The 22,163-nt window shown below is 47.4% G+C and overlaps 1 protein-coding gene across 1 annotated transcript; it reads right to left on the bottom strand.

The window, feature by feature from the left end:
- Window positions 1-65: 65 nt before the first annotated feature.
- Window positions 66-21,987, bottom strand: ZFPL1 (zinc finger protein like 1). The gene is made up of 8 exons (XM_063145744.1): window positions 21,865-21,987; window positions 17,853-17,993; window positions 14,389-14,500; window positions 10,917-11,110; window positions 9,846-9,921; window positions 8,557-8,724; window positions 4,193-4,325; window positions 66-1,923 (listed from the first exon to the last, which is right to left on the bottom strand). Exons 2-8 carry the CDS (start codon window positions 17,952-17,954, stop codon window positions 1,737-1,739), a joined length of 972 nt encoding a protein of 323 aa, XP_063001814.1. The 5' UTR covers window positions 17,955-17,993; window positions 21,865-21,987; the 3' UTR covers window positions 66-1,736.
- Window positions 21,988-22,163: the final 176 nt, after the last annotated feature.

Genomic DNA, 22,163 nt, shown 5'->3' with positions numbered 1-22,163 from the left:
GGAGGAGAAGACGACGAAGTCGTTCCCATTTACCTTGGAGGAAGAAAGGAAAGAGCGAAGGCGGCTCCCGGTTAGCCAAGAGATTTTAATAGAACAGCAGCAAACCAGTCTATTGCTCGAGTTATTAAAGGTTTTGCATTTGCAGCAGCCGCTCTGGGCCGCAAGAAGACGAAGGCGGTAACTAAACCACGCGGACCGCCCGCCCGTGCGATACGCTGCTTTGCCACGGGGTCATCCACCGCACGACCGTCTCCAAAGAACCACCCCTGAAATAGAGGCGCTTGCTGCAAGGGATCATGGGAAGGTGGGCCTCCACCCCAACGCCATCCAAGTTGGAGCCAGAGCCCCTGGGCTCGCGGGGTAACCCGGTTATCACCAGCCCTCTGGGGGGGGATGGGACCAATGTGTGAGCCCTGGAACCCAACGGGAGCCAAGCAGGCAGGGAGTTTGGGAAGGGGGTGAGAGACGTGGCCTTCCTGAGCCTTCATGTCTTGGCGCTCAGGTACCCACTTTGCTAAAATAAAGTTACAGATGTGGATGTTTCTGTCCTAAGTGCGCAGGGACCGCAGCCCAAGCAGATCCGCTGCTAGGCTTTAAACAGATGGCAGCTTTCCGTCCTGGGCGGCTTCCCCCAAAAGAGCCTCCGACGGAAGGGACCACCCCGACAGGAGAAACGTTTCCTTGCGGGGAGCAAAAACAGCCCTTGATTATGAATCTCTGAGCAAGGCTCCCCCTTCCTCGACCTCCTCCAGAATCTTACAATATTGGGCGGGTGGGGAGGGTGGAATCCTGTTCTTGCACGACGCCCTGGAAAGTGTGCAAACTTGAGGCAGCAAAGAGTTGAACGGAGAGAACGCAGGTGTGTTGGGGAAGGGTTATCGGGCAGGATGATGTAAGCACCGCTTGGGCGAAGCTTCTGGCTTTGGATAAAGGATCCATATATAAATCCCTAGAAAGACCCCCTGATCTAAGGAGGACGTCCCCCGCGTTCTTGGGTGGCCTGACAAGCCCTATTACTGAAGCCCAGCCCAGCCCCAAATATAGAGCCAGAAGTCCTCAGACTGGTCCCACGCTTTCCCAGACTCCGAGTTTAAGGGAAGGAGGCCGGCAAGGCAGGCGCCTGGTTTCCGCCCTGCCGTGATGAGTCTTGAACACCAAACTCAAACCAAACCAAACAGACAGCCTCTCCGTCCCAGGTGAAGCGTCGCCAAGTGCCACGGCCGTTTCCCTCGGGAGATGAAAGCCGAGAGGAGAACGGGAGTCCTTCACCTTACCTGGCGGCCGGGTGAACAGAGAGCCCGGTGGATCGGGCCGAAAGGGGCTCGATGGCGGCGAGGGGACCCCCCCAGGTCTTTCTGGGTGAGCGGTCAAGGGAGGGCTCTCCCCTGCAGGAAGAGCTGGTCCACCTCAGCTGCCCACCCAGCCCTGGGACGGAAGCAGAGACGGCTCCCTTCTCGGGCACCCTAGACACAGAGTTTGTCGGCGCCGGATCCAGTATGCAGAACGGGGGAGAAGGGAGAGGCCCGCCCTTTCCCTCCTGGAGCGCCTTTGTCCAACTTTCAGGGCCGCCCTGTTAGCGTTGTTCTTCCGAGGAAGGTGGGTCCATCAGCCCCTGTAACCAAAGAGCTGCTCTTGGACCTTCCCCCTGGTCCAACCTGCCCCAGGAGCTGGGGTGGGGGAGAAGAGGTGGGAGCGGGGAAGGGCGTGCCGTGTGGGGAAGGCCGACACCCCCCCGTTCACTCCTGCCCGACCCGGATGTGCGGGTTGAACTTGGGGTCCAGATTGGGGTCGTTCTCGGCTGAGGCCCGGCCCAGCTTCATCATGACAATGACGAGGGTCAAGAAGCCAATCCCACCGATGAGCAGGAGAATGATGAACCGTTGCATCAAGGAGCGTGGCTGCTTCCTGGAGCTGAAGCGGTTCCTGCCAGGCAGGGGAAGAGGAGGAGTTAGCGTTAGGGGACTCTCTTGACACGAGCGCCTACCAACCCCCCGCGCTATCGGCTGGTGGACGCTTTCTCATTGTTGGCTGAGCTGTCAAGAGGTCACAGAAAGTGCGTCCAACAGCAGAGCCTTCAGCGTGGTGGCCCCTTTCGTATGGAATGCCCTGTGTAAACGAGGCGGCCAGCTCCTAGCTCTCATGAAGTGTTTGAAAGCAAGAAGACGGTGGGGCTGTCCACAGAACCTGCTAACCCACACCCAGGGTTGAGTGCAGGTTGTTTTGAACCGTGGGTTAGCATGTGTTGTATGAATACACCCAGGGTGGCTTGTTAACCCAGGCCTGGCTTTGGTACGGAAACAGCCTTGGTTGCCCTGCATGATGACCTACGTTGGGAGAAGGACAGGAGGAGTGTGACTCTGTTGGTTCTCCTTGATCTCTCAGCGGCTTTTTATACCATTGAACATGGTATCCTTCCAGAACGACTAGCTCTAGGTACTGCACTGCAGTGGTTCCGCTCCTACTTGGCTGGTAGGTTCCAGAAGGTGGTGCTTGGGGGATGCTGCTCAGCCCCATAGATTCTCCAGTATGGGGTTCCGCAGGGGTCAGTCTTGTCCCCCAGGCTGTTTAACCTGTGCATGAAACCGTTGGAAGTTTTGGAGCGTGTTGTCATCAGTACGCAGATGACACACAGCTCTACTTCTCCTTTTCATCTTCATCGAGTGAGGCTGTGGATGTGCTGAACCGGTGCCTGGCTGCGACAATGGACTGGATGAGGGCTAATAAACTGAAACTCAATCCAGACAAGGCTGAGACGCTGTTAGTGGGTGGCTCTCCTGACCGCATGGAGGGTGCTCAAACTGTTCTGGATGGGGTTGCATTCCCTCTGAAGGAGCAGGTTCGTGGCTTGGGAGGTTCTCCTAGAACCATCCCTGTACTTGAGGCTCAGGTGGCCTCGGTGGCACGGAGTGCTTTCTACTAACTCTGGTTGGTGGCCCAGCTACGCCTCTACCTGGACAGGGATAACGTGGCTGCAGTTATTATTATTATTATTATTATTTATATAGCACCATCAATGTACAGTAACTTAGATTACTGCAATGCACTCTACATGGGGCAGCCTTTGAAGACAGTTTGGAAGCTGCAGCTTGTGCGAAATGTGGTGGCCAGATTGATAACAGGGACCAGAAGGTTTGAACATACAAGACCCACTCTGGCCCGGTTGCACTGGCTGCCTGAACGTTGCCGAGCCCAATTCAAGGTGCTGGTTTTAACCTCTAAAGCTTTATACAGCTTGGGACCACAACACCTGACGGAACAACTCTCTCGACATGAACCTACCCGAACACTACGTTCAACGTCTAAGGTCCTCCTCCGAGTGCCAACTCCGAGGGAAGCTGGGAGGATGGCAGTAAGGGAGGTCTTCTCAGTGGTGGCCCCCAATTACTGAATAATCTCCCCAGCGAGGCCCGCCTGGCACCAACATCGCTTGCTTTTTGGCACCAGGTTAAAACTTTTCTCCCAGGCATTTAGCAATATGTGACGAGTTTCATTGATCCTGGATCTGTTTTTATAGTTGTTTATAATTCTTTTTAGATATATGTTTCTCTGTGTGTTGTATCTTTCTGTGATGTTAAATTTCGCATATTATTTTAGTTGTTTTAATTGTATGTAAACCGCCCACAGAGCTCCGGCTATGAGGCGGTATAAAAAATGTAATAAATAATCATTTTCGAACAAGCCACCTTGAGAACCCACGGTCTGTCGTTGGGTTGTTCACACTGGTCCACAAGCCACCCTGGCTGCATTCGGACGACACGATAACCCACCCCGCGGCCAAAGTGCTGCATTCGGACGTTAACCCACAGCTCAACAGGCAAGCCACGGTTCAAAACAAGCCACAACTCAACCGCTGAGTGTGGGTTAGCGCATTGTGTGAGCAGCCCCAATGTTGACTAAAGGCTAAACCAAAGAGGTGTGGGTGAGCTCCCTCGCCTACCTTTAGGATGGATTCCTGCACTGAGCAGGGGGTTGGACTCAATGGCCTTATAGGCCCCTTGGAACTCTACTATTCTATGATTCTACCCACTTTGGGGCAGTTTCCTGTCCCGCCCCAGTGGGTTAGACTTCCTGGCCTTCTTTCTGTACAACCCCACAACCCTCCCTGCACCCGTTCTCTTGCCATCCTCCGCTAAAGGACCCCAGATTCCCCCCGCATGTGGACTCCAAACCGGCCCCGTTTCCCGGAACGTACTTGAGCAGCCGGGCAAGCCAGCCGAGTGCCGGCCGCCGCCGGTACTTGTCTTCGTCGAAGTCTATGTGAGCGTCAGTAGCTCGATTGCTGCCTCCGCCCTCCCGGGTGTCGTAAACTTTCCGCGGCGAGGAGGCTGCAGGAAAAAGGAACGGATCCCGACGTCAAGGAGAGGGGCTGGAAAAAGCTCGGGCAACATTTCAATGCATTTCAATGAATGTGATTTGAAAGATTATGGTCCAGCTGGCAAACAGGAAATTCTTATATTTATTTATTTATTGCACTTCTATACCGCTCCCATAGCCAGGGCTCTCTGGGCGGTTTACAGAAATTCTAAAATTGAGATAAAAACGAGTATACAAAATTTAAAATTCTAAAACGCAGCACATACACACATAAAGCATTAAAAACCGTTTAAAAAAACACTAAACATGTGGGTGATTAAGATGTGCCGCCATATGCCTGGGCAAAGAGGAAAGTCTTAACCTGGCGCCGGAAAGATGGCAGCGTTGGCGCCAGGCGAGCCTCGTCAGGGAGATCGTTCCACAGTCTGGGGGCCACCACTGAAAAGGCCCGTCCCTTGTTGCCACGCTCCGAGCCTCTCTCAGAGTAGGCACCCGGAGGAGGACCTTAGATGTTGAACGTAATGACCGGGTATATTCACGTCAGGAGAGGCGTTCCGACAGGTATTGTGGTCCCAAGCCGTGTAAGGCTTTATAGGTCAAAACCAGCACCTTGAATCGGGCTCGGAAACATACAGGCAGCCAGTGCAAGCGGACCAGAGCAGGTGTTATATGGTCGAACCTTCTGGTTCCCGAAATCAATCTGGCTGCTGCATTCTGCACGAGCTGCAGCTTCCGAACCTTATACAAGTTCTACCATTTGTCCATCTAGCCCAGGAGTGTCTCAGGCAGGGCAGGGCTGAGCGAGCGAGCAAGGGCTGGAGTTTCTCCGCCCTCTGGCTAGCTGCTACCTCTACGTGAATCCAGCATCCTGTTCACATAGTGGCCAGTGCAGGTGTCCCCCAGTCCTTTTACTGCTACACCGGCTCTCAAGTATTATGCATTCTGTGAAGAACGTTCTTTTATTGATCTTGAATCTGCTGTTTTATCAGCTGGCATGTTTAGCCTTGAGAAGAGAAGGCTGAGGGGAGACCTGAGGGGAGACCTTCAAGTCCTTGAAAGGTTGTCACATAGAGGAGGGCCAGGATCTCTTCTCCGGCATCCCAAAGTGCAGGACACGGAATCATGGGCTGAAATTACAGGAAGCCGGATTCCTTCTGGACATCAGGAAAACCTTCCTGATGGTTAGAGCGGTACGACAAAACATCTGGAAAAACTTCCTGACTGTTAGAGCAGTACAGCAGTGGAGCCCATGCTGTACTGCTCTAACAGTCAGGAACTCCCACACTAGAGGCCTTCAAGAAGCAGCTGGACAGCCACCTGTTTTTTTTTTTTTTTTTTTTATAATAATTTTTATTCATTTTCAACACTATATAAACATAGATAAACATTTCCAAAATATAACTGAAACAAACACAATAAGAAAAAAAATACATCAAATATCTGCTGCATACATATTGAATAATTGTTGAGTACAAATATCAAAAACTATTACATATGCCTTATCACACTACAACATCTTCATTCTTAACATAAAAGTGCACCCCCCACCTCGGGATCATTCTTGAGTCCAAAATCTAATCATTTCTTCTGCTGGTGGTTTCCCACTTCCCTTAGTAAACACGAACACTAGGAACTGTTTCCAGATTCCTTCGAACTCATTTATTTTAGTTACGCCTTTTCTCCACTTAATATTGCATGTCAGTTTATCATTAATGGCTATGTCCCATACTACTTTATACCATTCCTCAATAGAATATTCCCCTTGGATCTTCCAGTTCCTAGCTATCATCAATCGTGCTGCAACCAACAAACTCGATATCAGCTCTATAGTTCCTTTTCCACACTTTATATCTTCAAATAGTGACAGCAATGCTATTTTTGGTGTTTGTTCTATTTTCATTCCCACTATTTCTTCAATTTCTGAAAACACCATCTTCCATAATCTTTGTACATATTTGCATTGCCACCACATATGTAAATACGTTCCTTTTTCCCCACATCCTCTCCAACAATTTGCTGAATGTTGATCACTTATCTTATTCAATCTAACCGGGGTTAGGTACCACCTCCATAAAATTTTAAAATAATTCTCCTTTATTCTTACTGATAAACTTCTCAACACTCTTTGTTTCCATAGTCCCTCCCAGCTCTGTCGCCCTATTTGTATCTTCAAATCTGATTCCCAAATCATTTTCTCTGTATTCTCTCTAAACTCCTTCTCTAACAATATTTTATATATTTCACTCATTAATCCTTTTGAAACTATACTACCTCCTTTTCCTTTCTCCTTACTTACTACTAATTCTTCAAACCTCGTCATCTTTCTGCACATTCTATTATCTTTAATCCACTTTTTATTCCATTGTTCTAATTGACCATATTCTAGCCAAGATAGCTTCTTCTCCTTTAACAAATTTTCCATATCTTCTCTTGTTTTAATATCTCTTACCCAATCCTTTAATTTTATTTTATTTTTCTCTTTTAATATTTTACATAATCTGCCCTTTAGATCCTCTGGGAAATTCTTTAACATTATTATCGGTGCTAAGGGAGAGTTGCTCGGAAGCAGCTTCCCTTTAAATTTACTCCAAATTTCCCATTGAATCCTCAGGAGTGGATTATCTATACTTCCAACCCACTTTCTTCCTCCATCTTTAAAAAAAACATTCTCCAGATTCATCTCTACCTTACTTATGATTTTTTCTTCCATCCAATATAAATCTCCTACTCCCATAATTGCTTCTACAACATGTCTTAATCTATTTGCTACGTAGTATAATTTTATGTTTGGGAGACCCATTCCCCCCTTTTTTTGGCTTAGGTACCAATTATTTTTATTCACTCTTGCTCTCTTTTCTCCATTACAGTATTTATTAATAATATTTTGCCAACTTTTTATCTCGGTTTCTGATATTTTTATAGGTAGCATCCTAAATACAAAATTAATTTTAGCTAATATCTTCATTTTTATCAAAGCTATTCTCCCAAACCAAGATAAATTTAATCTTTTATATTTTTCCAATTTCTCTAGTACCTCCTTCTTTAACCTCGTTAAATTTTCCCTTTCTAAATTCTCTAGATTTTTTGTAATTTTAATTCCCAAATATTTAATCTCGTTCTTAACTTTCAATTCCATTCCCTTAAATTCCCAATCCTTTTCTTCCATCTTAGTATAGTTAAACAACATCATCTCTGATTTGGACAGCCACCTGTAAGAGATGCTTTAAGGTGGATTCCTGCATTGAGCAGGGGGTTGGACTTGATGGCCTTATGGGCCCCTTCTAACCCTGTGATTCCATGGCTGCATCACAGGGAAGCAAAGACAACTCCCTTTCATGCCAGTTCTACCGCAGTTTTAAGCTTTTATATTTTACACTGTATTTTGTGGTTTTAACTTTTGTGAACCACAAAATAAATAAAATGTCTCCCCACACACAGCTTACTGGCAAAATTGAGTAAATTCAGAGTAGTAATAATAATAATAATAATAATAATAATAATAATAATAATAATAAATAATTATCCCGCCTTTTGCCCAATACTGGGCCTCAAGGCAGTATTACAAAGTTTAAAACACACATTGTAAAACATAGGAAAAGAAATGTAAAAAAAAAAAAGTTTAAAATACACAACAAAATTTTAAGTCCTTAACATAGATGGAGGACCAAATTACTCTCAAAAGGCCTGCCGGAACAAACAAGTTTTAGCCTGCTTCCGAAAGCCCATCAAAGAGGGAGCCGGCCTAGCTTCCCTGGGAAGGGAATTCCAGAGCACCGGAGCAGCCACCGAGAAGGCCCTGTCCCGCGTTCCCACCAAGCGCACCTGTGAAGATGGCGGGACTGAAAGAAGGGCTTCTCCAGAAGATCTCAAAGCACGGGCAGGCTCACAATGGAGAAGACGGTCTTTCAAAAGAGTCTGAGTTTTAAAGCCACTTTGGCTTCCTTGGGAGCTCTAACACAAGAAACTGAGTGGGGGACACTGTCGCACAGTGGGTCTCTGGTTGACAGCTGGTCGGCCCCTGTGTGAACAGAGTGCTGGACTAGATGGACCCTGGGTCTGATCCAGAACGGCTCTTCTGATGTTCTAAGCTTTGCCTCCACCAGGCAACCCACAATGCATTCCTCCTTACCCAAAACAGCCTTTGAGGTGGCCGCAAACTGGACAGCAGATCTCCGTTCCACCCAAAGACAAACCCGGTCGCCCCCCTCTCCCACTAAACACCGCCCCTCACTTGCACGATACCTGCATTGATGGTCATGGGGTCGCTGCCCACGGCATTCATGCTGATGACGGTGTGCTGTTCCTGCATGCCTCCGTTGTTCAGGCTTTGCTGCTGCTGCGGTGGGGAGGGGAAGCCAGAGTTTGGGCTGTAGCTGAGGCTCTGCTGGGAGGCCTCCTCGGAGTTGAGGTCTGGATACGGAGAGAGAAGCAGGCAAGCGTAAACATCCGATTGGGGTTGCTCACACACAGACACTTCCATAAGCAAGGGTCCGTGAGCTTAGAGCAGCCTTGGCGGCCAAAGATCTGTGGACACCCTGACCCATGAGGGGTGAGGTCTCCTCCCTAACCTATGCCACGCCTCCAGAACTCAGTGTGACATCAGGGACGACCCTCTGCTGCATGCCTGGAGGCAAGAAAGAGGACTGTCACGGAAGAATTGGAAAGACCGTGTCCTCCCTTACGAGCCTGCCCGTGCCTGAGATCGTCATAGAATCATAGAATAGTAGAGTTGGAAGGGGCCTAAAAGGCCATCCAGTCCAACCCCCTGCCCAATGCAGGAATCCACCTTAAAGCATACCTGACAGGTGGCTGTCCAGCTGCCTCTAGAAGACTTCTAGTGTGGGAGAGCCCACAACCTCCTTAGGTCACTGGTTCCATTGTCGTACTGCTCTAACAGTCAGGAAGTTTTTCCTACGTACTGCTCTAACAGTCAAAACATTTTTCCTGATGTCCAGCCGGAATCTGGTTTCCTGTCACTTGAGCCCGTTATTCCATGTCCTGCACTCTGGGAGGATCGAGAAGAGATCCTGGCCCTCCTGTGTGTGACAACCTTTCAAGTATTTGAAGAATGCTATCATGTCTCCCCTCAATCTTCTCTTCTCCAGGCTAAACATGCCCAACTATCTTCAGGGGAGCTGAGTGCTAACTCCACTATCAGAGGCAGTAAGCCTACTGTATGTGCATCAGTTGCTGGGGAACATGGGTGGGAGGGTGCTTTTGCATTCATGTCCTGCTTGTGGGTCCCTGGTCGACAGCTGCCGCCTGGCCACTGTGTGATCAGGGTGCTGGACTAGACGGACCCTTGGTCTGATCCAGCATCAGGGCTCTTCTGATGTTCTCATGAATTCTTAAGCCCAGTTACTTCCACATGATCTTGGATCCCCAGGTAAATCAAGTGACCTGCTCGCACCCGACATAGAATTACATTTAAAAGTGCGCACAAAGCAGTTGGCGAAAGTACAGAGCGACAAGACTTCAAGTAGCTTCAATCCCGCACAGCTCCTGACCTTTTCCAGCTGTGCAATACTCACTGGTGAAGCTGGACCAGTCCGTGTAGTCTGTGGCGTCGTGGGGCTCCGTCTCCTGAATGGACTCCATTTCGTCAATCTGAGCGGAAGGAAGGCAAAAAGCCAGGGCTGAACGAATGATCGATCAGGGATACGGAGCTGGAGGCCTCATGGTCCGCTCACAGCAGACTCCAGAAACAAGGGGTAGAAAAAATGTCTGATGTAGACAATCCTGAGCTAGATTGGACCAGTGGAAGTTTAATATCATGGCTTAATTGGCTATTACATTCAAACAAAAGGAAGACAGTAATATGAATAATCTAATGTTTACAGAATGCCCGAAGCACACTACCCCACAAAATTTACGGGTTTTCGCTGACTCGGCAATCGTGAGTTATTACAAACTTGGTTGGAACTACATGCTCATAACTTAAGCAGATAGATTTCTATGTGGTGACAGTGCATCTTGTCCAACAAAATTTGTCGTCTGATCTGTTCAGCGGTTTTTCCGTAGAAGCTTTCGTGTAAACAGGACGAAAAACCGGAGGCCTGTCAAGTGCATAACGCTGATAGGAACAAGAAAATAATAAACATCATTTCGTATTATAAATATATGTCGAAACAGTACTACACTGACGCCATTACCAGCACTGTATTGTGTCTAAAAACTGTGAGTGTGGTATATGTATTTATTGTAAAAAGATGTTTTCTCAGGAGTAAATTTCAGGCACAGTTTTGTTAGGCAACTAGTTTGCCACTGATGACCATACAGGTGGATGCATCAGGTAGATATCACTGTATGTTGCATATTGTGCATTAATTTGCTGTTAACCACCCGGATTTGATTTAATCTCTCTCTCTCTCTTTCTCTCGTACACACACATAGTTTGAGCCTCATTTTAAAACAGTAAACAAAACACACTTCTTTTCCACAAGAACCAGCGAGTTCGGGTGTATTAAAATCTAAATCAGAACTGTTTTTAAAAGAGAAGGTCTCAAGCCTGCAAGATTTTATACTACCAGTAAGTACTCAACGCGGCACATTTCTGCTCTGCAGCACAATCAAAAGAAACCCGCGGCAGGGCCACCTCTTACCAGGGGGAGCCCAAGGCCGGCCCGAGCCCAGTTGACAGACGACAGTTTCTCCCGCAGCACCGATGCTACTGGACTGACCAGGTTGGCCGGGGGGAAGACAGGGCCCTGGCAGTTGGGGCACTGGTAGCCGGCGGGGGCGGTGTTTTTCGGCAGCTGGTTCGCCATGTCATTGAGGCAAGACCAGTGGAAGAGATCTACGCAGGAGGAGAGAAGGGAGGGCTTGTTAAGAGTACGTCCTAAGGTGGAGGAGCTGCATATCTGCAGGTGTGTTTAGGGAGCATGGGGGGTCTCTCCTAAAACTCCTTTGGAATATGGGGGGGGGGGAGGTATTTACTAGTGTAAAGCCCCTGTCGCCATGGGCGCTAACAGTCCTGCTCCCTTCCTGCTTTTTTGCCCTTCAGCCCCACTATAGAGGGGCTCGTAGAATCATAGAATAGCAGAGTTGGAAGGAGCCTACAAGGCCATCGAGTCCAACCCCCTGCTCAATGCAGGAATCCACCCTAAAGCATCCCTGACAGAGGGTTGTCCAGCTGCCTCTTGAAGGCCTTGAGTGTGGGAGAGCCCACGAGGTCACTGGTTCCATTGTCGTACTGCTCTAACAGTCAGGAAGTTTTTCCTGATGTCCAGCTGGAATCTGGCTTCCTTTAACTTGTGCCCGTTATTCTGTGTCCTGCACTCTGGGAGAATCGAGAAGAGATCCTGGCCTTCCTCTGTGTGACAAGCTTTCAAGTCTTTGAAGAGTGCTCTCATGTCTCCCCTCAATCTTCTCTCCTCCAGGCTCAACATGCCCAGTTCTTTCAGTCTCTCTTCATAGGGCTTTGTTTCCAGACCCTGCCCCTTCCCTCACATGCCCCAACTGCCCGCCTTTATCCCCTCCCCCCTGGCAGAGACAACCTAACCACATGGCTGCACCTGGGGCCCGCCTTCACGCCGCACTGATTGGTCAAGCACAGTCGTCTCTCTGTCGTCCCACTGACGGAAGGGCCGCCCCGCCTCTTTGGCGCAGAGGAAATTAACTACTATTCAAGCCTGAGCTTTTAAGTTTTTCGAACTTTCAAAAATTTCTGCACATTAAAGCTTGAGCTTTGAAGTTTTTCGAACTTTCAAAAATTTCTGCACATTAAAGCTCCAGCTTTGAAGTTTTTCGAACTTAAAATTTTCCGCACCTCCACACTGCACAAGATTCAGATTGAAACCAAAAAGAGCGAAATCGGCCCAGTGGATCTCAAGTCAAAAGCCTTACACTACCATGTTCTTAGCTAAGATTCGTTATGCAAAGCATTTCTATCGCACTCTTCATTCAAAAGATTCTAGAGTGGCTAAAAACAATCAACCATCAGACAGCTGCTGCTCTCAGGCTCAGAATCTAAAAAGGCATGACACAAGAAAAAGGACCAAAAGGGAGAATGTGGGGGAGAAACCATGATCATCATACTTGGTTCAGTGGCCCAGATGGATGGGAATATCTCAACTGAACTCAGGTTTGCACAGCATCTATTGTCCTTCTGGGTTAGCCTGTCCTTTGCAGCCCTGTTCCTTCACCCACACCCCCTCTCTTCTGCAGTTTCTCTTCTTTTGAGCTCATGTCTGCTTCCTCTCACATTAAAATTTAATGTCACCCTCTTTTGATGCGATGCTAACGATATTTTATTCTACTTTTAATTGCTGGTATGGTTTTTCTTCTAAGCATAAGCTGCCTTCAACGTGAGGATTAACAGATGGACAGCAAACTTGGATATTGGGAATTGTAGGACTTCTACCTGCCCATGCGTGCATAATATTGCATCCTTATACTTCAAGCTTGGAAGGATAAACATCCACCACTTATCAGACAACGGATAGATCTTACTTCACTTGCTACGTTTGAGTGTATCTCCCACGGCCGCCAATTTCGTATAGATGCTTATTTAGATATAGGGTCTGTTGCTTATATTATGTGAACCGACCAGAGAGCTTTGGCTATGGGGCGGTATACAAATGCAACAAAAATACATAAATAAATATTAACGCATATGTTTGAAACGGAAGTGTTAACTCTTCCCCCTTTTTCATTTCTTCTTCCCATGTGCTTGCAAATATCTTTTTCTTAAGTTTATACGCTGCCTCGGGTGCAATCCATACAGAAAAAAGCCACAAAGACAGTTTATAAACGAACAATGAAAAAAATAAAATAACGAAAGAAGCACGTCCCAAGCATTTGATGTGAAACAGGACACATTTCTATCTCTCAATCTTTCTAGCTCTCAAGGAAAAGAAAGCTGTGTCTGTTGTTTGGGGAAAGCAAGATTCATGGCAGGTTTATTGGGTGCTCCCCTCAAAGCTCAGAAGAGAGGGCCCCTTCCAGCGACAACCCATAGGATGCTACCTTACTCTCACAATTAGGATTTCCCCATCCATGTCCGATTTAAGGTGCTGGTTTTGACCTATAAAGCCTTACACGGCTTGGGACCACAATACCTGACGGAACGCCTCTCCCAACATGAGCCTCCCCGTACACTGCGCTCAACATCCAAGGTCCTCCTCTGAGTGCCTACCCAGAGGGAAGATCGGAGGATGGCAACAAGGGAGAGGGCCTTTTCAGTGGTGGCCCCCGCCAACGTTGGAATGATCTCCCCAACGAGGCTCGCCTGGCACCAACACTTATCTTTTCGGCGCCAGGTCAAGACTTTTCTCTTCTCCCAGGCGTTTAGCAATACGTAATTAGCGTGGGTTTGTTTTTGTGGTTTTAAATTGTACGTTTTCATGATTTAAATTTTTTTGTTTATTGTTTTTAAGTGTTTTATCCTGTGTAAACCGCCCAGAGAGCCTCGGCTATGAGACAGTATACAAATGTAATTTATAAATAATTATTTATTATTTATTTATTTAGAATATTTATATACCGCTCCCCATTGAAACATTTCGGAGCGGTGTACAAGGTAAAATGAAAATAAAAACAGAATAAAACAGTTAAAACAAAAACTTTAAAAGAAGCAGAAACAGAAATCCAAGGCTGCATGTTAAGGAAAGGCTTCTTGGAATAAAGATGTTTTCAGGAGGCACCGAAAGGAGTACAAGGTTGGAGCCTGCCTGACCTCCAGAGGCAGGGAATTCCACAGGAGGGGGGCCACCACGCTGAAGGCTCTGCCCCTGGTGGACTCCAGTTGGAGGATGGATCTAGGTGGGACCACCAGGAGCAGACCCTCGGATGACCTCAGTGACAGGGCAGGTTGGTAAGGGAGAAGGCGCTCTCTCAGGTATCCTGGTCCCAATAATAATAATAATAATAATAATAATGATAATACAAAGCCAGATGAAATAATACAAAGCCAGCGTTTGGCATGTGAAGATCTGGGGAGGGGAGTTACTTGCATTAGAGGGGTCACTCAAGAGTTTGGGGACAGATGTCACAGCAGGGGCCACCAACTTCTGACCTCAAACCTGGATGCTTGGATATACATCACGCTTGAGAGGGTCATGAGGATTTACTGACCGTAACAGACAAGCCGGACTGTCTCTTTGGTGGAGAGGAGAGTACTGCACAGCCGGCAGTTGGGATTGTAATCGCTGTCTTGAAGCCACTGGAGGTAAGACTGGACAATGCACTGGAAGAGAGGTAAACACTTGGTATGCGGGATGATAGAGAATCGCTTGAGAGAGACCAGAGCGGAGGTCATGTTTTTTGCCATTCTTGCTGATCAGCTCTGTAGGTGATCTTTGTAACTGACCCACGCTGCTCGACAGACAACACTGTAACCCACCATAGGTAAAATAATAATAATAATAATAATAATAATAATAATAATAATAATGTTACCCGCCTCTCCCTCCGGATCGAGGCGGGGTACAATGCAAACGCCATAAAATACATATAAAACTAATACATTATTAAAAGCAGCACATTATTAAAAGGCATCTTAAAATTCAACTGGGGAGGCCTGCTGGAAGGGATCAGTCCTTATAGCTTTCTTAAAATCCGGAAGACAGTTGAGTTGGCGAATCTCTCCCAGCAGGTCATTCTAGAATCTGAGAGCGGCAGAAGAAAAGGTCCTCTGGGTAATAGTTGCCAGCCTTGTTTTTGTTGGCTGGAGTAAATTCTTCCCAGAGGACCTGAGTGTGCGGGGCGGACTGTACATTTGTGAACCGCCCAGACGGCTTCGGCTATTGGGCGGTATAAAAATGTAATAAATAAATAAATAAATTTATATCCTGCTTTTTTTCCTCCAAGGAACCCAAGTTGGCGTACATAATCCTCCTCCTCTCCATTTGATCCTCACAACAACAACCCTGTGAGGTAGGCTGGGCTGAGAACCTGCGACTGGCCCAAAGTTACCCAGTGGGTTTCCATGGCTGAGTGGGGACTAGAACCCGGATCTCCCGACTCCCAGTCCAGCACTTCAGCCACGACACCACACTGGCTCTTGTCTTGACACACCAGCACTGCCCTCGTGTGCCAGGAGTCCACAACTTTTTAGGTCAATGGGTCCATTTGGAGTTGTGACAACGTGTGTTGTGTGCACTCTCACAAAACGGCTGTCATGGGGGAGGGGGGGCTGCCCTGGACATAAAATGGCTGCCCTAGTCTTTTTCCTGGAAGCCAAATTGGTGAGACTAAAAGAAAAATAAACTTGCCCCAAAAACTAAGTCCATGGGGCCACGTAGGTGGTCTGAATGCCCCATGGTGGGTGCGTGGCGGCGCTGCGTTGGTTATACGATGCAGCAGCAGCAGCCTTGCAGCTGTGGTGGGGCTCTCCTGTGAATTATTATTATTATTATTAATTATTATTATTAATTGCATTTATATCCCGCCTTTTTTCCTCTAAGGAATCCAAAGCAGCGTACATAATTCTCCTCTCCATGTTTTCCTCACAACAACAACAATGTGAAGTAGGTTCAGCTGAGGGTCTGTGACTGGCCCAAAGTCACCCAGTGGGTTTCCATGGCTGAGTGGGGACTAGAACCCGGATCTCCCGACTCCCAGTCTAACACCTTAGCCACTGCACCACACTTACTGCAGACTGTGGGTTCTTCGGGTGGCTTATTTGGGGGGAAAGAACTCACCATGGTAGGGCCGACATCGCACAGACAAAATGCTAACCTACCATGGGTTGTTCCAGAAAACAAACCCCAATGGGTTAAGTGTGTTGTGTGAACCCAGTCACTCTGTCGCGTGTGGAGCCAGTAGTGGGCCATCCTACAATGTTTCTCCCCCACCATGGGTTTTAAAGCTGTATTGACAGCTATACCATCAAACCAGAAGACGCCACCAACACAGGACTCTATAGAACAAAATCCAAACTATCAAGAATGCTTGATTTCTTGACATATTATGACATGATGGTTCTAATCACATGTCTGGGAAGGCAGCATCACTTGGAACATCCTTAAATGTATCACTAATAATAATAATAAATTCATTTATTTATTACCCGCCTCTCCCTCTGGATCGAGGCGGGGAACTACACTAAATAAAACATAATTCATAAAATTAGTTAAAAGACCATATAAAACGAATACAATATTAAAATAATAATCACAGCATCTTAAAATTGTTAGGTTTAAAATTCATCTGGGTAGGCCTGCCGGAAGAGACTAGTCATTACGGCTGTCTAAAACTCAGAGAGAGCTTTAAGGTGACGAATCTCCTCCGGCAGGCCGTTCCACAGTCTGGGGGCGGCAGAAGAAAAGGTCCTCAGTTGCCAGCCTAATTGTGGCTGACTGAAGTAGATTCTTCCCAGAGGACCTGAGTGTGTGGGGCGGATTGTACGGGAGAAGGCGATCCCGCAGGTAACCTGGACCCAAACCATGTAGGGCTTTAAAGGTAAATAACCAACACTTTATACTTCACCCAGAAACTAGTTGGCAGCCAGTGAAGTGATTTTAAAGCTACTGTGTGTACCTAGGTGTACCGGTGACCATAACTGTGCTGGGAATCTTAGAAAAGATTAAACCTCTCCCTACAATGTGGCTTTAGCATTCACAGAAATGTTATTCTCTCTAGTCTTCCTATTAAATAGTTAATTTATTACATTTATAACCTGCCATTTCCTTTAAGGAGCTCAAGAAATGTGTCAAGAAATCCTCCTTCTCTACATTTTATCCTCACAACAACAACCCTGTGAGGTAGGTTAGGCTGAGAGTCAGTGGCTGCCCTAAAGTCATTTAGGGGAGTAAAGACCCAGTAGCAATATATGAACACCTGGCCGTAAATATTTTATTCATCATGGAAAACTAAAAATCCATAATCACAAATTGTTCAATGCTTTAAAGAAAAACGAAAAAGGTCTTGGGAATCCCTCAGAAAAACCCCTTCTCCCCCTTAATTTTATTAGCCCCCAGCCCACCCCCGGGCTTTCACATCTACAGGTGAGTCCGCACCTGCTTTGCAACCCAACTCCCAATGCGAAATTCTTGGTATCTTTACTTAAAAGGAATTTGGAACTGGAAAAGAAATTTTGCTTCGGGTCTTAAAACACCTTAACTGGAATAAATGGCACAGGACTAGATGGACCAACAGTCTCGACTCAGTAAAATGCTCCTTAGCATCTACATGTGTGTTAAGTTTTGGGAAATCGCTGCAGCTCCTTGCAATAGGGCACACGCTTTGCATATAGAAGTCCAGAGAGTCCGAATGCTGGTACCTCCCAGTTAAAGAGAATCCTATCTAAGATCCTTTAACTGGTGATGCTGGGACAGATGTCTACTTGAGTCCTTGGAAGGCTGCTGCCAGGAACTGCGGACAATACTGGGCCTCATGAACCAAGATTCAGATAAAGACCTAACCTAAAAAGCACTACAGAAGTATGATTTCTTGTTTCTAACTGGGGAAAAGGGGAGCTAAATCTCTACAGTTAAAGAGTCAAATAACACTAACCTATAATTTTCTCCTGATCCCTCCAATTTCCCCTTTCCAAGGTCTCCCCCCAGCCCCCACTTTAATCCAGTGGTCCCATTTACCTTGGCATGGTTAGCAACAATACAGTTCTCGCAGACGTTCACCCTGTGCTCGAAACAGAACAAGTTGGTGACCTTCCTCTTCGGGCATTTACAGAGACCCATGGCAGCTCAAACGTAGTGTGGGCTCAGGACCAAAGCGGGCTGGACAAAGAGGAAGAAGTCACAGAAAAAGGGGTTAAAATCTTGCCTAGATGGAGGCTTCTCAATCCTTGCCTGGCTTGACTTTAAGAGACTCCCACACCAGAACAACGCCTGCAGGATGAACCCTTCACGACAAGTCTGCTTTGTTTATTCTCGTTCCTGCACCTTTACAACCAGGAGACTCTAAGGGTTAAATCCTACTTGGAGCAGAGCATTTGAAAAGAATGGGACTTACGTTAGTCACTGTGGCGTTACACCCCACAAGTCAGTTCCCAAATGTATGTCTGCAGTTTGTAAGTCTGTGGTTTTTAGAATGTTGGCCTGAGTGGGCGGAGTTAGAATGTTTTGGGAGGGGGAGGAGTCATATATAAGGGAATGACTGAGGGGATTGTGGGGGGACTTGTTAGGTTCTCTTAGAGCAGCCTTCCTCAACCTGGGGCGCTCCAGATGTGTTGGACTGCATCTCCCAGAATGCCCCAGCCAGCTGGCTGGGGCATTCTGGGAGTTGTAGTCCAACACATCTGGAGCGCCCCAGGTTGAGGAAGGCTGTCTTAGAGTCTGTAGTGCTCTCTGTGTTTATGGTACTTAAGTTCTGGGAAATTTGAGGGCCAGTGTAAAGAGTAGTGTCTTTAGAGTGTGATGTGCACGTAGTGGATGTATATCAATCAATACTGATAAACCAGAAAGTTCAAGAGTGATTGTGTGAGAAAAAGGAAAGCGCGAATGTGAATGAGTGACCGGATTGTACGAAAGGTTTCAAAAAGGTTTTTTTAAATGTTGTTAGTTGAAACAAAGCTTGTGAACTTTTAAAAATAAATTTTGATGGTTTTGTTTTTAAACTACCACAAAAATCCCACGTGTCTGTTTGGCATTTATCATCTTAAGTTTACACATATAACGCCCACTCTGACAATCATTCACCTAAGCAGATATAACTCACAGCGTGAGATATAACTAACCCCATGATATCAGTACCTAGGATTAGAGGTTCTTCTTGCCAAGAATTAACACCTAAAATACATTTCCCTGTGACTCCCCTCCATGGAACTTCCATCTCGGCTACAGGAATTTCAATTACGGGCCCTGTCACAGGTTTGATGTTAATTTTTCTGTGAGGAACAATCTCCTCCCTCATCACCAGATCTGCTCTAATCAGAGATAAACAAGCTCTAGTACCTAGAATAGCTTTATGCTTTCTTCCATTTATTAAAACATCTTCCCACAAAGATTGATCTGATTCTTTCATTTCTCCCCACACTAATGTGTAACACTGGGAACTTTGGGGATGTTCAGCATCTTTATTTATATCCACTCTCCTTACTGAGGTACTTTTCTCTTCTCTCAGCCTGGGACATTGTGGTCTAATATGCCCCGCCAACCCACAATGATGACATCAGTCCGTTGGTTTCTGTTCACCACTCTGCCGCAAAGATCATCTTCTTGGCTCGCCGCTCCGACCATGTTACTCCGCTTCTGAAATCTCTTCATTGGCTTCCAATTCACTTCAGAATCCAATATAAACTTCTCCTGTTAACCTTCAAAGCTTTTCACGGTCTAGCTCCTTCCCATCTCTCCTCTCTCATCTCACACTATTGCCCCGCTCGTGCTCTTCGCTCCTCTGATGCCATGTTTCTCGCCTGCCCAAGGGCCTCTACTTCCCTTGCTCAGCTCCGTCCATTCTCTTCTGCTGCCCCTTACGCCTGGAACGCTCTTCCAGAACATTTGAGAACTACAAGTTCAACCGCAGCTTTTAAAGCTCAACTAAAAACTTTTCTTTTTCCTAAAGCTTTTAAAACTTGATGTTGTGCAGACTTCTACTGTTACTTTCTACTGTTAGTTTTACCCTACCCTGTGCCTGCTTACCCTACCCTGTACCTGTTTGCATTCTCTCCCCCTCCTTATTGTTTTACTATGATTTTATTAGATTGTAAGCCTATGCGGCAGGGTCTTGCTATTTACTGTTTTACTCTGTACAGCACCATGTACACTGATGGTGCTATATAAATAAATAAATAATAATAATAATAATAATAATAATAATAATAATAATAATAATGTGAGGTCTGTTTTTTCCAAACAGAGGTTTGGTGGTGTTTCCTGCCTTTTCTGTTGGCAACTGATTAATGGCTCTTCTCCAAATAGGATTTGTGCCGGATTTTACCTTAGAACCTGTACTACCGCTGTTTAAATCAGGGGTGGGGAATCTCTTCAATTCCAAAGAGAAATTCAATTTCTGAGAAACTCTCGGGTTGGCATTCCACAGTGGGCGGAGTCAAAGGCGAGGGGGTGGAGCCAAAACATAACAACCACCACCAGATTTTAGCTTAAAACTACCAGTCACTGAAAGTTAGGAAAGGCATTTCAACCCTTTTAGAATGGGGAGGAGGGGAACTGCCCCAAAGCCAGGGAACTCTCAATCAGGGGTTGGGGAAAGGGATCGTGGACGTCCAGATCACAAGGGTCTGGATCCCAGGCAGGCCAGAAGATCCCAACCCCTAATAACTTTTCTCTTGCACTCACAACATTCTCCTTCCTTCTTCCAAAAGAAAGATACCCACAGGGTATTCTAGCCCTACCCTACTTTATTAACAGAATCTGCAGCTTCCCCTCAACAATTTTCTTGGTGCTTTCTTTTTTTCCTCAGCAGGGCCTTCCGGCCTTCCTCCCTTCCCAGCAGAGCTCCTGTGCTTTTAACAGCTGCATGGATGGATGAAAGGCAGCAGGTGATGCTTAGAATGATGGAGATCCAAGGAAGTGAAAACCGAACTGCCTTTCATGCAGCTGTTGTGGGCATACAGTGGAGCTCCACCAAAAACACACCAACCCTGTGCCTTTTTCTGTGGTAATACCACCCTACTGAACTCAGTTGGGCTTACTTCCAAGTAAATACAGCCAGAACTGGGTTGTTTTAAGAACACTGAACTGTTCTTTTCAAGGGCAACCGTCTGCTCTCCAGAGGGAAGCAGCACTCTCGTCATTTAAGGCATTCTGATCTCCACACACCTTTATTTGGAAGCAAACCCTACCAGATTAAATGGCGCCTACTCTCTTGTAATTGTGCATTGGACTGCAGCACAATTACAAGAGAGTAATTGGACCTCAACGAACCAACCATACCAACACTGCCTTCTTTGAAAGGAGACGCCAGGCGTCCTGGCTTCCAGGCCCTCCTGTTTACCTCTTACCCAAATGAATCCAGGAGTCCCAATCACAACGTTTACATCACCCGCTCTGTCCTTTGCCCCCACCCAAAAAGTCATCCAAACATTCCAGTGGTGATACCTCCCATGCCAGAAAAGGACCCATGACAGTAACTCCAACCCCAGAAAGGAACCCAGGCGTCCTAGTTACAAAACCTCCCCTCTCTAGAAGATGAACCCAGGCGTCCTAGTGTCAACATCTCTTCCCCCTTCCTTGAAAGGAACCCAGAATGACCATCTCTTCCCCCCTCCTTGAAAGGAACCCAGGCGTCCTACTGTCAACATCTCTTTCCCCCTCCCTGAAAGGAACCCAGGCGTCCTAGTGACAACCCCTCCACCATCCAGGAAAGGAACCCAGGCGTCCTAGTGTCAACATCTCTTCCCCCTCCCTGAAAGGAACCCAGGCGTCCTAGCGACCATCTCTTCCCCCTCTCCTTGAAAGGAACCCAGGCGTCCTAGTGTCAACATCTCTTCCCCCTCTCCTTGAAAGGAACCCAGGCGTCCTAGTGTCAACATCTCTTCCCCCTCTCCTTGAAAGGAACCCAGGCGTCCTAGTGTCAACATCTCTTCCCCCTCTCCCTGAAAGGAACCCAGGCGTCCTAGTGACAACTTCTCCCCCCACAGCCCTCCAGCCCGCCTTCCGCGCGACCGGGGCTTCCCTCCTACCCTACCCGAGGGGCGGCGGCGGCGGGAGGGTCTCCGGCCCTCTGAAAGCTCCTGAGGGAAGGGGCGGGGTGTTCGCTCCGCCCGTTGGCTCGGCTGCCACGTCTCTTCCGGGGAGGTCGCGCTCTGGTGGCGTCACGCGGCGCGCGGGGGGGGGGGCGGAGTCTCGCGAGGCCTGGGGCGAGGGAGGGGGCCTCTCCCAAGATGGCGCCGCCCTGCTCTTCCGCTCGGGCCTGTCCCGCCCCGCCCCTTCCTGGGCGTCACTTCCGCCGAGGCGGTGGCGGGCGATTCCAACGGCGAAGCCGAG

This window comes from Elgaria multicarinata, chromosome 21 (assembly GCF_023053635.1).
Source record: "Elgaria multicarinata webbii isolate HBS135686 ecotype San Diego chromosome 21, rElgMul1.1.pri, whole genome shotgun sequence".
Classification (NCBI taxonomy): Eukaryota; Metazoa; Chordata; class Lepidosauria; order Squamata; family Anguidae; genus Elgaria; species Elgaria multicarinata.
The sequence above is the reverse complement of the archived record's forward strand: the minus strand, read 5'-3'. Positions and strand labels throughout refer to the sequence as shown.

Excerpts from the sequence above, each read along its gene's own strand:
- ZFPL1 (XM_063145744.1), bottom strand. The coding sequence starts at position 17,954 with ATGGGTCTCTGTAAATGCCCGAAGAGGAAGGTCACCAACTTGTTCTGT. Across the intron at positions 9,922-10,916 it reads CCGGCCTTGGGCTCCCCCTG|ATTGACGAAATGGAGTCCAT; the intron begins GTAAGAGGTGGC and ends CCTTCCGCTCAG. Across the intron at positions 8,725-9,845 it reads GGACTGGTCCAGCTTCACCA|ACCTCAACTCCGAGGAGGCC; the intron begins GTGAGTATTGCA and ends CTCCGTATCCAG.